General features: G+C 44.3%; 1 protein-coding gene across 1 annotated transcript in view; it reads left to right on the top strand.

The window, feature by feature from the left end:
* Nucleotides 1-11,459: 11,459 nt before the first annotated feature.
* The window catches only part of LOC136877521 (allantoicase-like), an 82,542-nt gene continuing 79,144 nt past the window's right edge, over nt 11,460-14,857 (top strand). Inside the window, exon 1 of the mRNA XM_068228672.1 lies at nt 11,460-11,592. Within this exon, the coding sequence (XP_068084773.1) occupies nt 11,518-11,592 (75 nt within the window). The 5' untranslated portion in view covers nt 11,460-11,517. The remainder of the gene's footprint in view (nt 11,593-14,857) is intronic.

The raw sequence follows: 14,857 nt of genomic DNA, 5'->3' as shown, positions 1-14,857 counted from the left end.
TTCATGATGCCTCGGTCGTATGTTTTCCCGTCGCCTTCTTCATGATGCCTCGGTCGTATGGTTTCCCGACGCCTTCCTCATCATGGCTCGGTCGTATAGCAAGATGTACTGGTCCCCAGCTCGGTCCATCATGTATATTTAGCACATCATCCTCATGGTCTTCTTATCAGCAACTAAATTAAGGATTATAGTGCAGTGAACAGCCATTATATAATTCTTTTTGAAGTCTGTAATCCTTAAATTTATTATTTCCTTTGTGGCTCTCCGACGTATATCTTCGACCTCGTTGGTGTTGATTTCAGTGAATGTATCTCTGTCAGCCGCTTCTTGTAATCTTGGGAAACTTACTTTATTCTGATTCAATAATTCGAGATGTATCTCTACTTGTATGAGATCCTTTTTTTATGCTGGTTTGGTCTCCCTCTGCAGAGTATAGATCAACTGCGCTCCGTATCCACCCACGCGTATCTCGTGGTACTTAGTTGATTCCTTTTTAATATCTCTAATCGACTATGCTTATTTTTTACAATGAATTGACTTGTTTTCTTCTCGTTCCCGACGCTTTTTCCTTTAGTATAGCTTCTGATCCTTTCTTCTTCCTTAAAAAATTATACCGCGGTCGGTAGTTCCGTCTTCACTCTTCGTTGAGAAAAATTAAGATGGAGATTTCTTAACAATCAAGTTTTCTACTTTTTTCGTAAAACAATACAGTAGACAGTCCACTGTCCGTTTCACCCTCAATACTCGACCTCTCCATGACGTTATGGCCTTCTATGTCACCGCAACTGGTGTCTATTCTTTGCTTCCTATAGATTAAATGGGCCATACCTTCCCTCGGCGCCATTTTGAAAGCTGTCGCGGAGGTGTGAACGGGCACAAGTTCATTCGTGAAACTCTCTCCCAAGTTGGTGATTATCTGGGAGAGAGGATTCTTGTTTACACTGACTGACAGAGCAAATGCAACACCAAGAAGGAGTGGTCAGAACTTTATGCCAATTGCAGGGTAGACTGACGTCACTGAGGTATGCTCATGATGTGAAATGCGCCGCTGTGCTGCGCACGTAGCGAACGATAAATGGGACACGGCATTGGCGAATGGCCCACTTCGTACCGTGATTTCTCAGCCGACAGTCATTGTAGAACGTGTTGTCGTGTGCCACAGGACACGTGTATAGCTAAGAATGCCAGGCCGCCGTCAACGGAGGCATTTCCAGCAGACAGACGACTTTACGAGGGGTATGGTGATCGGGCTGAGAAGGGCAGGTTGGTCGCTTCGTCAAATCGCAGCCGATACCCATAGGGATGTGTCCACGGTGCAGCGCCTGTGGCGAAGATGGTTGGCGCAGGGACATGTGGCACGTGCGAGGGGTCCAGGCGCAGCCCGAGTGACGTCAGCACGCGAGGATCGGCGCATCCGCCGCCAAGCGGTGGCAGCCCCGCACGCCACGTCAACCGCCATTCTTCCATTCTTCAGCATGTGCAAGACACCCTGGCTGTTCCAGTATCGACCAGAACAATTTCCCGTCGATTGGTTGAAGGAGGCCTGCACTCCCGGCGTCCGCTCAGAAGACTACCATTGACTCCACAGCATAGACGTGCACACCTGGCATGGTGCCGGGCTAGAGCGACTTGGATGAGGGAATGGCGGAACGTCGTGTTCTCCGATGAGTCACGCTTCTGTTCTGTCAGTGATAGTCACCGCAGACGAGTGCGGCGTCGGCGTGGAGAAAGGTCAAATCCGGCAGTAACTGTGGAGCGCCTTACCGCTAGACAACGCGGCATCATGGTTTGGGGCGCTATTGCGTATGATTCCACGTCACCTCTAGTGCGTATTCAAGGCACGTTAAATGGCCACCGCTACGTGCAGCATGTGCTGCGGCCGGTGGCACTCCCGTACCTTCAGGGGCTGCCCAATGCTCTGTTTCAGCAGGATAATGCCCGCCCACACACTGCTCGCATCTCCCAACAGGCTCTACGAGGTGTACAGATGCTTCCGTGGCCAGCGTACTCTCCGGATCTCTCACCAATCGAACACGTGTGGGATCTCATTGGACGCCGTTTGCAAACTCTGCCCCAGCCTCGTACGGACGACCAACTGTGGCAAATGGTTGACAGAGAATGGAGAACCATCCCTCAGGACACCATCCGCACTCTTATTGACTCTGTACCTCGACGTGTTTCTGCGTGCATCGCCGCTCGCGGTGGTCCTACATCCTACTGAGTCGATGCCGTGCGCATTGTGTAACCTGCATATCGGTTTGAAATAAACATCAATTATTCGTCCGTGCCGTCTCTGTTTTTTTCCCAACTTTCATCCCTTTCGAACCACTCCTTCTTGGTGTTGCATTTGCTCTGTCAGTCAGTGTATTTATTTATTTATTTATTTATTTATTTATTTATTTGTTCTACAGGAACTAACTCCATTCATTCATTCATTCATTCATTCATTCATTCATTCATTCATTCTTTTATCCATTATATTCATTTCATTAATTCACTCATTCATCCAATCAATCCCTCATGCATTAATGAATGCTCTCTCCCAAGTTGGTTGCTATCCGTGTTTGAATCAGAAGCATGTTTATTCATTCACACACGAATACGATTCATTCATGAAATAATTCATGCACCAATTGATGCAGTCATTCTACTCATTGAATTTATTCATGAAACTCTCTCCCAAGTTGGGGGTTATCCGTGACTGGGAGAGAAGTTTTTTTAAATTATTATTTTCTACAGGAACTCTTATTATTCATCCATTCTTTTACGAATATCTATCCCCAGTTGGTGGCTATCCGTGACTGGCTGCGAAGAGTGTTTACTCATTCATTCGTTCACGAACACAATAATGAAATCATGCATCCACCAATTCATGTAGACCATTCATTCATTCTTTTTTTCTATTTGCTTTACGTCGCACCGACACAGGTAGGTCTTATGGCGACGATGGGACAGGGAAGGTCTAGGAGTGGGAAGGAAGCGGCTGTGGCCTTAATTAAGGTACAGCCCCAGCATTTGCCTGGTATGAAAATGGGAAAACACGGAAAACCATCTTCAGAGCTACCGGCAGTGGGGTTCGAACCCACTATCTCCCGAATACGAGCTCACAGCTGCGCGCCCCTAACCGCACGCCCAGCTCGCCCGGTCATTCATTCATTCAAATTTATTTTGTGAATGGTAGGATTCCATTAAATTATGAAGGATTCCATTAAATTATGTGTGACAATACATGCAATAAATTCTGTTCTATTCTAGTGGGTGTTTATATTTTGTGTTTAACATACAGTGAGTCAAAGTGAAACTCGTACACCACTAGTAAAGTATAGTAAACTCGTGTCCTCATCCCGAGGTGGTGCAGCTCTTTTCAGGTACACCCCCAGTGGAGGTGAGCTGCATGTACCATTTTAACCACATACCAGCCCTCCTGCCATTCTTAAATTTCTGGCAGTACCGGTAGTCGAACCCGGACCACCGAGGACGGCAGCTAATAGTGCTAACCTGTTACGTTACGGAGGCGGACGTACCGCAGTATAACCAGTATATGTTTATGAAGAGAAATGTGGACATTAGCATATGTTCCCATTTCATGTGTGCAATAATAAAGACATTTTTTAATTATTATGTCACCACGGGCTAGTTAACGTATCCCTGAACTTACCAAGATACAATAGATTCATTGTCGATACGTTGCTGGGACACGTCAAAATGAAACTCATACAGTTCTAGATGGATAAGTAAGAGGGCAGTATAAATACTGTATGTTTGTGTTTAAAACAACGATTTCGCTGGTTTAAACACACGTTCTCCTATGGAGGTGCGGGACAAATCCGCGTATGCCGTGAAATCAATGCTAAGTATGCTCGTAGAAGTGGTCGCTTTAGCGTTCATTGCTGCGATCGGTTTACCTCTCACGGTGCACGGATGTACCGATATTTACGAATAGCTTTTGAGTGTTTGGTTGATTCCAGCACTGGGCATAATTATTTTATCCCGAAGGACAGTGTGTTAGCTTCCAGCATAACAATAAGCTATTTCACATCTCAAAGGCAGTTCGGCAACGGCTTGTTTCGCAGGCAAGGGTCGAGGTGATATCTTGGTCTCTGAATAGGCCAGACCTGACTACCATTGAGAAATTCTATGATCTAATGAAAAATAAAAAATCTGTGGGAACGCCGTCGTCGCTCGAGCTCAAATAAAGGGCTGTGGACAATGTTGCTCAACTTTTGGGAAGAACTGGCCGATAGGGAGGGGTCTTTCCATATCCTCGCCAAACTGACTTCAAGCGGTCATAGATCACAAGGGTCGACAGACCTGATAGTTATTTGTTTGTATCTGGTTGGTTTTATTAGTAGAGACTGACATTATTTCTCAAGGCACATTTTTTCTTTCTTTCTTTCTTGTTTTGTTCTCGAACCCAGAGCCACAACTCAAAGAAACGAGTAGAATAACCTCCTAATACATACTTAAAATCCCTGACACTGTTGTAACTCTCTCCGTTACTAATGGTATGTGTTACTCATAACAACTACTGTACTGTACATACGCAGATCAATAAATACAGATGCAATAACATCGTCTTAAGAGACGCGGCGTGTAGTTAAATTCTACAAAGCAATTTCCAAGCGCCTGTATGTACCAGAGGAGCGGCTATTGTTTAGTGCGGGCTTCCAGTCAACTGTCACTAAGACCTCAGCAATAAACACACACGAGAAAATCCCTAGGCAAACAGTACAGAACGGTGAGAAATACTGCACTCACGAGGGAAGAATTCTTGATCCGGAATTTTCCACTTTAAACTGCACTGAGTAATAAAAGTCTTAGTACGGGTCACGGTTACTCATAGTTCTACGCCTCACCGATTAGCGTCTTTAACTAAGAACAAAGGGCAAAGCAATCTTCGCAGTTACGTCTATCTACATTTTTTCTGTGAAATATTACTCTACTGTATGTTTGAAAGAGCCGGCCCATGGTGTAGGGGTAGCGTGCTTGCCTCTCGCCCGGAGGCCCCGGGTTCGATTCCCGGCCAGGCCAGGGATTTTCTCTCGATATGAGGGCTGGTTCGAGGTCCACTCAGCCTACGTGATTAGAATTGAGAAGCTATCTGACGGTGAGATGGCGGCCCCGGTCTTGAAAGCCCAGAATAACGGCCGAGAGGATGTTTCGTGCTGACCACACGACCCCTCGTTATCTGCAGGTCTTCGGGCTGAGCAGCGGTCGCTGTGCAGGCCAAGGCCCTTTCAAGGTCGTTAAGTGCCGTGGGGTGCAAGAGAGTACTTCAGTTATAGACCGGTTTCTGTGCGCAATCGAGTACATTAAGTCGGCATTTCTGGTTTGATTGAGAAGAAATTGAAAAAATTTTCAACAAGAGACGTAATCCCTACAATATATTACTGTCTTTGTTCAGTACCAAGACACTTTTAAATAAACATTTTTAGTTTCTATGCTATAAATCAGGAAATACATTATGGGAACTCTAAGACTTCGTTATCGGAGTGTTGAAGAACATGGAAATCGACCTGTCATTAGGACTTGGTCAAAAACAGTCATCAAGCCTTTAGAAAAGTTGTAGAAATATGATGACATATTAGAAAATGGTACAAAATGTTGTATTATCATGGACACTAGATTTGAACAGGTTTAGACTTACATTATATAGAATTGAATCCTGACCTGTCACATGGGTGAGTGATTCGTGTTACGGAAACGAGAATTCTTCGCTGATTTCTGGGAGTCACGCGGTTGGACCGAATCAGAAATGAGTACATCCGGATTGCCTTTGTAGTGTAACCCACTCCAACGAAAATGAGAGAAGCTAGACTGCAATTCTCTGGCCATGTGGCCAGAAGAGATGCAGCGTCGATTGCAAGAACAACTCTCCAGTTCAATGCATGAAGACCTAAATGGAAATGGGTGCACTGTTTTCGTACATACAGTGCAAATTTCCATGGTTCGCCCAGGTGATACAATAAATAGGACAAAACAGAGGACATGATACAGAATGGTGGACTCCACACTAAAAGGGAAGTGGTGATGGTGGTGATTACTGTTTTAAGAGGAAGTACAACTAGGCAACCTACCTCTATTTAACACTAATCAGAGGGGAAGAAATGGAAGGGATCCGACACTTCGAAAAATGAAGATATCGGCCAAAGGAAGACAAGGGCCACGCAAGGCGTAAAAGTGAAAGACTCCCAAGCCCTCGCAAACCTAATAGCGTCGGGGCCGGAAAAGAACAAGAGTTGACCAAAGGAGATCAGATAGGATAGATGAAAGTGAGAATCCTGGCACAAGTAAGTGGAAGCAATGTCAGGACTCAGCTAAGGGCCGCCATGGTCTCCAACCCATGCTTCAAAGTTTAGAGCCCCTGGGACCCCTTATAGTCGCCTCTTACGACAGGCAAAAGATACCCCCACCCACAGGGGGAACACTAAAAGGGAAATACGCCAGGAAGATGAAGAAGAAGATTTATTTTTATTTTATTTTTAGACACAGATATGCCTTATGGCGACGATAGGAGAGGAAAGGCTTAGGAATGGGAAAGAAGGGCGTGGCTTTAATTAAGATACCAGCATTTGCCTGGTGTGAAAATGAGAAACCACGGAAAACCATCTTCAGGGCTGCCGACAGTGGGATTCGAGCCCACTATCTCCCGGATGCAAGCTCACAACTGCGCGCCCCTAACCGCACGGCCAACTCGCCCGGTTTTAAAGCTTTTCATCCTGTCAAAAATACTAATTATTACACATATAACAGATCTGTGAAAACACACGCGCACACTAATAAAGAATGATACGTTTTGATCTGCAAGAAAATCCTCAGATTCTATCGCTAATACACAAAGAAATATTGTGGGATGACCATCAGTACCTCCCCTCCCCTCTTCACTGAACAGAGTTGTTGTCTCCAGCATTCCCCTCACCCCTTTACACAGCAATCATGAACAGAGCAAGGAAAGTGGCTTCAGTTCAAACGTAGTCGCTGGAGGTAACGGACGATTACCAGCTCAAGTTAAGTACAGACAAATTTTCGAAGTTACTAAAGTAACAGTGGAGTAGCCTACTACTGCGATCATAATTTGTATCACTTGTTCATAACATTACCAAATCACAATCATTGACAATATTACGCAACGTAAACATTATTATTATTATTATTATTATTATTATTATTATTATTATTATTATTATTGTTATTCGTTCGTAATCTGTTTACCCTCCACGGTCGGTTTTTCCCTCGGACTCAGCGAGGGATCCCACCTCTACCGCCTCAAGGGCAGTGTCCTGGAGATTCAGACTTTGGGTCAAGGATACAACTGGGGAAATGACCAGTACCTCGCCCAGGTGGCCTCGCCTGCTATGCTGAACAGGGGCCTTTGAAGGGATGGGAAGATTGGATGGGACAGGCAAGGAAGAGGGAAGGAAGCGGGCGTGGCCTTAAGTTAGGTACCATCCCGGCATTTGCCTGGAGGAGAAGTGGGAAACCACGGAAAACCACTTCCAGGATGGCTGAGGTGGGAATCGAACCCACCTCTACTCAGTTGATCTCCCGAGGCTGAGTGGACCCCGTTCCAGCCCTCATAGCACTTTTCAAATTTCGTGGCAGAGCCGGGAATCGAACCCGGGCCTCCGGGGGTGGCAGCTAATACCGCTAACCACTACACCACAGAGGCGGACATTATTATTATTATTATTATTATTATTATTATTATTATTATTATTATTATTATTATTATTATTATCTATATGAAACCACCGAGAAAATAATGACAACGAGGAAAAGAGACTGCTTTTTTATGCACACATCAAAACGATAAACCAGGGCCTCTCAGAGTGCATGCACCTGTGCACGGTGCAAAAGACGACTTCGCTTGGTTGACCAGAGTGCAGACCCCACTCCTCGATTTGAAGCAATAGCGCTGTCTCTCTTTTTATCCACGCCTGTCTCGCTCGCTCCGCCTGTCTCCCTCTTCTTCACTTGATCCATAGCGCTCCAGATCCGAGCCGAGTTAAGCCGAGCTTAGCCGAGTAGCCCAGAGACGAAAAGTTGGTCCGAGCTGAGCCGAATGGGACCGATGCACTGTGCACAGGAACGCTGCACCTCAATTTGCACGCGTGAGATTTTGGGCGTTTGAGAGGCCCTGCGATAAACCAAGAGAGATTGGCCAAGAGGACACTCCTCCTTCAAGAAAAATTATTGGGAAAACAGCAGGTGCAACTAAAACAAATGGGTGTTGATCAGTAAGAGATAAAGCAAAGAGTAACGTTTAGGAAATACATCGCCAGTATCCAGTATTCGGGAGATAGTAGGTTCGAACCCCACTGTAGGCAGCCCTGAAAATGGTTTTCCGTGGTTTCCCATTTTCACACCAGGCAAATGCTGGGGCTGTACCTTAATTAAAGCCACGGGCGCTTCCTTCCCACTCCCAGCCCTTCCCTGTCCCATCGTCGCCATGCGACCTGTCTGTGTCGGCGCGACGTAAAGCAGAAAAAAAAAGCGGAAATACATCGTGGGAATAATTTGCTTAAGGACACAGGGTAGAGTTGAGAATAGAACTAACCACCACAATACATGTCTTTATGATGCCACCTTATTCTCATAGAACACCCAAATTTTACACATGCATTATTTAGTTCTTATTTAACCCAGAAGATAAAAATATGGCATGATTTGTGCGTTCATTTCCACAAATATTAATGTGTAAAGTATTAATGGTTGATGTATTTTTCTCTAAAGGTACACTTTTCTCTGAGACTGTGGAACCAATTGAAGATATTGTTGAGGGTATCTACATAACAGGTGAAATATATCTTGAAAATACGTATAATGTTGATCGCAAAAAATATCACATATGGTTGTTCAAGTTTAATATTTTTATGACCAAGCTGTTAGGAAAATTAAAATAATATCTCACCTAGTATGTAAATCTATGTCTATAAATCATATGTATGAAGTTGAATTCCTCTCTCTGGACCACATTCTGCGAAAAGTACAGCGGCGATTAATGTCATAGTCCCGCAGCACCATGCAATATTTATATATTTCAGTTCCTTTTAGTGGATTTTATTTTCAGCATTAGGCCTACCCAGTTCTACTTACGCACACAACCGATTCTGAGCACTTCCAAGTCAAACGAGGAACTTGTTTCTTGTAGAGAAGGAGGGTGCAGTCTCAAAATATCCGAGTCTGAACATATCCGAACATGAAACTGAGAGAAAACAAGTATCAGAATATCCGCAAGAAATATGCAGCCGAAATACACAAGCTAATGAGTCTCAAAACATCCAAAGGGACACACACACATAAATGTGCCTTAAAGGTTGTTGTCTTCCCTGTACAGCTCTAACGGAGGATGAACGATTTATCTTGTTTGGAAAATTCGTGAACTATCTCGGAATAACCTTTTAATTTGAGTACCCAGGTGACAGGAGGTTTATTTTTTATTTTTTTATTTTACTAGCGGGGTACCCGTACTTCGCTACGATGAGGTTGAATTTGTATTCATTCATTTTATTTGACTTTTTTCGACTTCTTCATCAACCAGTGGCTGGACAATCTATTTTATTTATTTTATTCATGAAAGAACCCAACATGCAAAGCTCATTTTTTTTGCTATTTGCTTTACGTCGCACCGACACAGATATGTCTTATGGCGACGATGGGATAGGAAAGGCCTAGGAATTGGAAGGAAGCGGCCGTGGCCTTAATTAAGGTACAGGCCCGGCATTTGCCTGGTGTGAAAATGGGAAACCACGGAAAACCATCTTCAGGGCTGCCGACAGTGGGGCTCGAACCCACTATCTCCCGATTACTGGATACTGGCCGCACTTAAGCGACTGCTGCTATCGAGCTCGGTCAAAGCTCATTTCATTGGACATATGCATTACATTTAAAAAGTAAGAAAACCGACATATTCAAGATGTGATATCTGTTAGTTACAATGGAATTTTAAATTGAAACTAATACAATAATATAAATAACAATATAAACAAAAACTAGAATAAAATTGAAAGACACTAAATTATAGGCCAACTAATAACAAAAACAATGTTTACATGTTTTAACTTAGTAATTTAGAGATAGCCTATACTTTTTACACAATTGCTTAGACCAGGTACGACTGAAATAATAATTTCCTTAAATTAAATGTATTAATTGTTGAAATATATTTTATTTCATAAGGTAGTTCGTTGTATATTTTAAACAAATAATTCTTCAGACTTTTTGTTCCATAAATTACTGTACCTGATTTACGGTTTTAATATTCCGATTTTTTCGTGTGTCAGGTTGATGTATATCTCCATTATATGGTATTATAAGACACTGTTAAAGGATAGCATTATAAGTTCAACCGGTCTGTTTGAAAGGAAGCTGAAACTTTCCAAATAGCCGTGGTGGATATGTATTTCGAAAATTGGAAGAGAAGAAAAATATTGCATTTCAGACCAAAAAAATCAAAAGGTCTAAAGCTAAATACGATGAAACTGAAAACATTAAATTTTATTTTGAGAATATTCTCTTACTTCAACAAATTGGACTGACAATTGAAAAATGACGAGAAAACATGTTAAACTGTGTAAATAATCACTATTGTACATACAGTATATGGCAAAGCAATAGCTGCGTTCAAGAAATGGGACTAAGACTGACTTTATAGGCTGCAAGATTGTACATATACAATTTAAAATATGAGACTAGGCCTAACACGGCGCAGTTTCATGGCGTCTGTGAGCCTACTGACCCCCATGATTGTGCGAAGCTGCACGTCAGGCACAACTCAAGATTGAAGTACTATTCATAGCAGAGGGCACACAAACCAAGCTGGTACTAACAATGAACCTTTTCGCATCGTTTTGTACTACTTTGTGTTAATAATAATAATATTGTATACACGCAACGTGTTTTAAAACAGTACCACCATTGGAAATTCGGATAGTTTGAGACTCGTCGTCCAGGTAGCAAACTGGCTTATTAAACCGTCCTCTGGAATTTTGAGACTCGGACATTTTGAGGCTCGGGTATTTTAAGACGACATGGAGAAGAAGATGTCTCGTTGCAATTTTGGTGAAAGCTGGAATTTTAGGATTAAATGAGAAGGGGTGGGCTTCAATACCTCGCCATTGAAGCGAGGTATTGCTGAACTTCCCCTTGAGGCGGAGAAGGAAGGGGTTATTTTCAGTCTTGGAATGTAAGCAGTATAGGCTGTAAAGAAAAAGAATAGACCGATGCGAAAATATAGGGCAAAAAAGAATTGAAACAAAGGTTAAATAGCCATTTTAGACACTTTAAAGCACTCTTATTTAGACCCCATTGTCAAGCGCGCGTGTGTGTGTTAAGAAAATAATTAGTTTTGCCTCAATTCCGCTGTCTACTTATGATAAAGCGATAAACGCGAGGGAGCGATAGCATTGGCACTCTCGGAATAACCTCACGACGTCAGAAGCAAAGTCAAGTCTTGCAGCGTGTCTGGCACGTGACACTACATAAGTGAAGTCTGTGACAGAGGTTCAGTCGTATGCCATGGCCGAAAGGAGGACACAGGGCAGGGAGGGTGCACCCACCTTCACAGAACTCAACGACCTGTGCGCTCAGCGGGTGAGTACAATAAACTTCCGATAACTACTTTTTCGGTCTGGGTGCCGGAATTTTGTGCCCCACACGAGTTGTGCCATCAACACGAGGCAGGTATATTTCAGCACCGGACTGATCCGAGGTCGAACCCGCCAACTTGAGCTCAGAAGGCCAGCTACTTAGCCTGACATTTTCTTTCAAGATACCAGTTGGGTTGAAATTCGCCTAGGATGTACGGCACTGGAACTGGGTAATTTTTCATGATTGTTGATATTGTGTTCATAACTAATGGACGTTCAGCTTAACAGTAAAAAATGAAATGTCGTATGGCTTTTAGTGCCGGGATATCCCAGGACGGGTTCGGCTCGCCAGATGCAGGTCTTTCTATTTGACGACCGTAGGCGACCTGCGCGTCGTGACGAGGATGAAATGATGATGAAGACAACACATACAACCTGGCCCCGTGCCATTGGAATTAACCAATTATGGTTAAATTCCCCGACCTGGCCGGGAATCGAACCCAGGGCTTTCTGCACCGAAGCCCACTACGCTGACCGTTCAGCCAACGAGTCGGGCATGAGAAGCCAGTGATAATGCCACTTAGCTATCATGGTCATTTAGGAAGTGGTGGTGTAACAAAGATTTTAGCGCGTAGTTTTAATCAACGGTATTCTGTATTTCAAACACACACACACACACTCGGACATTAAATTTTCTGCACGGAAGTGAACGTTAGGTAGACTCATGATGTTTGGATGATAAGTGCTCAGCGTCTCTGCGGGAGCTCTGGGTTCGATTCGCGGCTGGACCGTGCGATTTTAATTGTGCATGCTTAATTCCCTTCCATCGGGACTGGATGCTATTGCTGACTTCAACTCGCACAGCACACACAACACAATAACACAATATACCGAGCAAGTTGGCCACACGGGGCGCTTAGCTGTGTGCTAAAATTCGGGAGTTGGTGGGTTCGAATCCCGCCGCCGGCAGCCCTGATGATGGTTTTCTGTTGTTTCCCATTCTCATGCCAGGCAAGTGCTGGGACAATACCTTAATTAAGGCCACGCCCGCGAATTTTCCTTTCCTAACCCTTCCCCTTTCATGCTACGATGCTACGATGTGTTGGGGCGACGTTAAACCAGTAAACAAAGAGAGAACGAAAATGAAAGAAAGAAAAGAGAATAACAATACACACACGGGCCTTCAATGAAGGGTCTACTTTTTAACTGCTACATCCGGTTGTGAATGCCACACGAAATAAGAATATTTATTATTATTATTATTATTATTATTATTATTATTATTATTATTATTATTATTATTATTATTAATCTGTATTCCCTCTAGGGTTGGTTTTTCCCTCGGACTCAGCGAGGGATCCCACCTATACCGCCTCAAGGGCAGTGTCCTGGAGCTTCAGACTCTGGGTCGGGGATACAACTGGGGAGGATGGCCAGTACCTCACCCCTGCTATACTGAAGAGGGACCTTGTGAAGGGATGGGAAGATTGGATGGGACAGGCAAGGAAAAGGAAAGGAAGCGGCCGTGGCCTTAAGTTAGGTACCATCCCGGCATTTGCCTGGAGGAGAAGTGGGAAACCACGGAAAACCACTTCCAGCATAGCTGAGGTGGGAATCGAACCCACCTCTACTCAGTTGACCTCCCGAGGCTAAGTGGACCACGTTCCAGCCCTCGAACCACTTTTCAAATTTCATGGCAGAGCCGGGAATCGAACCCGGACCTCCGGGGATGGCAGCTAATCACGCTAACCACTACACCACAGAGGCGGACATTATTATTATTATTATTATTATTATTATTATTATTATTATTATTATTATTATTATTATTATTATTATTATAATTATTATTATCCACAATGTGGAAGTAACAGTCCGACACCTTGGCTAAATGATCAGCGTTCAGGCCTTCGGTTCAAAGGATCCCGGTTTCTATTCCCCGACGGGTCGGGGAGTTTAATCTCGACTGATTAATTGTTCTAGCTGGGGGACTGGGTATTTGTGTTTGTCCTAACACTGTCCTCTTCGTATTCACACAACACATCACACTACCAGCTAACACAGAAACACGCAAGCTGACAGGTGCGCGACAAGCGGTAGTAGAAGAAGAATGTGGAAGTAAGTATGAGACATAAAAATAGCAAGAATGATTGCTGGTACAGTGAAAGCTACTAGGTACAGTTCCACGAGAAAAAGGCTTGTTGGAGGGGTAGCCTAACAAAAGGGGTAAGCGTTTTAAGATCATTTTAAATAGTAATACTGTGTAACCGCGTCCACGTCTGTGGTGTAGTGGTTAGTGCGATTAGCTGTTACACCCGGAGGCCTGGGTTCGATTCCCGGCTCTGCCACGAAATTTGAAAAGTGGTACGAGGGCTGGAACGAGGTCCACTCAGCCTCGGGAGGTCAACAGAGTAGAGGTGGGTTCGATTCCCACCTCAGTCATCCTGGAAATGGTTTCTCGTGGTTTCCCACTTCTCCTCCAGGCAAATGCTGGGATGGTACCTGGCTTATGGCTACGGCCGCTTCCTTTCCTCTTCCTTGTCTATCCCTTCCAATCTTCCCATCCCCCCGCAAGGCCCCTGTTCAGCATAGCAGGTGAGGCCGCCTGGGCGAGGTACTGGTCATCCTCCCCAGTTGTATTCCCCGACCCAGAGTCTGAAGCTCCAGGACGCTGCCCTTGAGGCGGTGGAGATGGGATCCCACGCTGAGTCCGAGGGAAAAACCGACCCTGGAGGGTAAACAGATAAAAAAGAAAAAGAAAAAGAAGAATACTGTGTGAACAACCCTTCTCCCGTTTCTATTAGGGGTCGGGAATGAAGTGAGATGAATCTTCACGTGGCGAGTTTTTACGATACGACAGGATGCCCTTCCTGACGTCAACCTAATCAGAGAAGTTAATAATAATTTCGTGTGGCTATTTCTAGTCGAGTGCAGCCCTTGTAAGGCAGACCCTCCGATGAGGGTGAGCGGCATCTGCTATGTGTAGGAAACTGCGTGTTATTGTGGTTGAGGATAGTGTTATGTGTGGTGTGTGAGTTGCAGGGATGTTGAGGACATCACAAACACCCAGCCCCCGGGCCACTGGAATTAACCAATTAAGGTTAAAATCCCCGACCCGGCCGGGAATCGAACCCGGGATCCTCTGAACCGAAGGCCAGTACGCTGACCATTCAGCCAACGAGTCGGAAAGAGGAGTTAATGAGATTAAATGAATGATGTGATATACTGTATATGGTAGTAAGAAGATAAAGGGTGAAAACTGGTGACGG

The sequence above is a fragment of the Anabrus simplex genome, chromosome 7 (genome assembly GCF_040414725.1).
Source record: "Anabrus simplex isolate iqAnaSimp1 chromosome 7, ASM4041472v1, whole genome shotgun sequence".
Lineage (NCBI taxonomy): Eukaryota > Metazoa > Arthropoda > Insecta > Orthoptera > Tettigoniidae > Anabrus > Anabrus simplex.
Note: the sequence above shows the minus strand (reverse complement) of the source record. Positions and strands in the feature narration are given on the sequence as shown.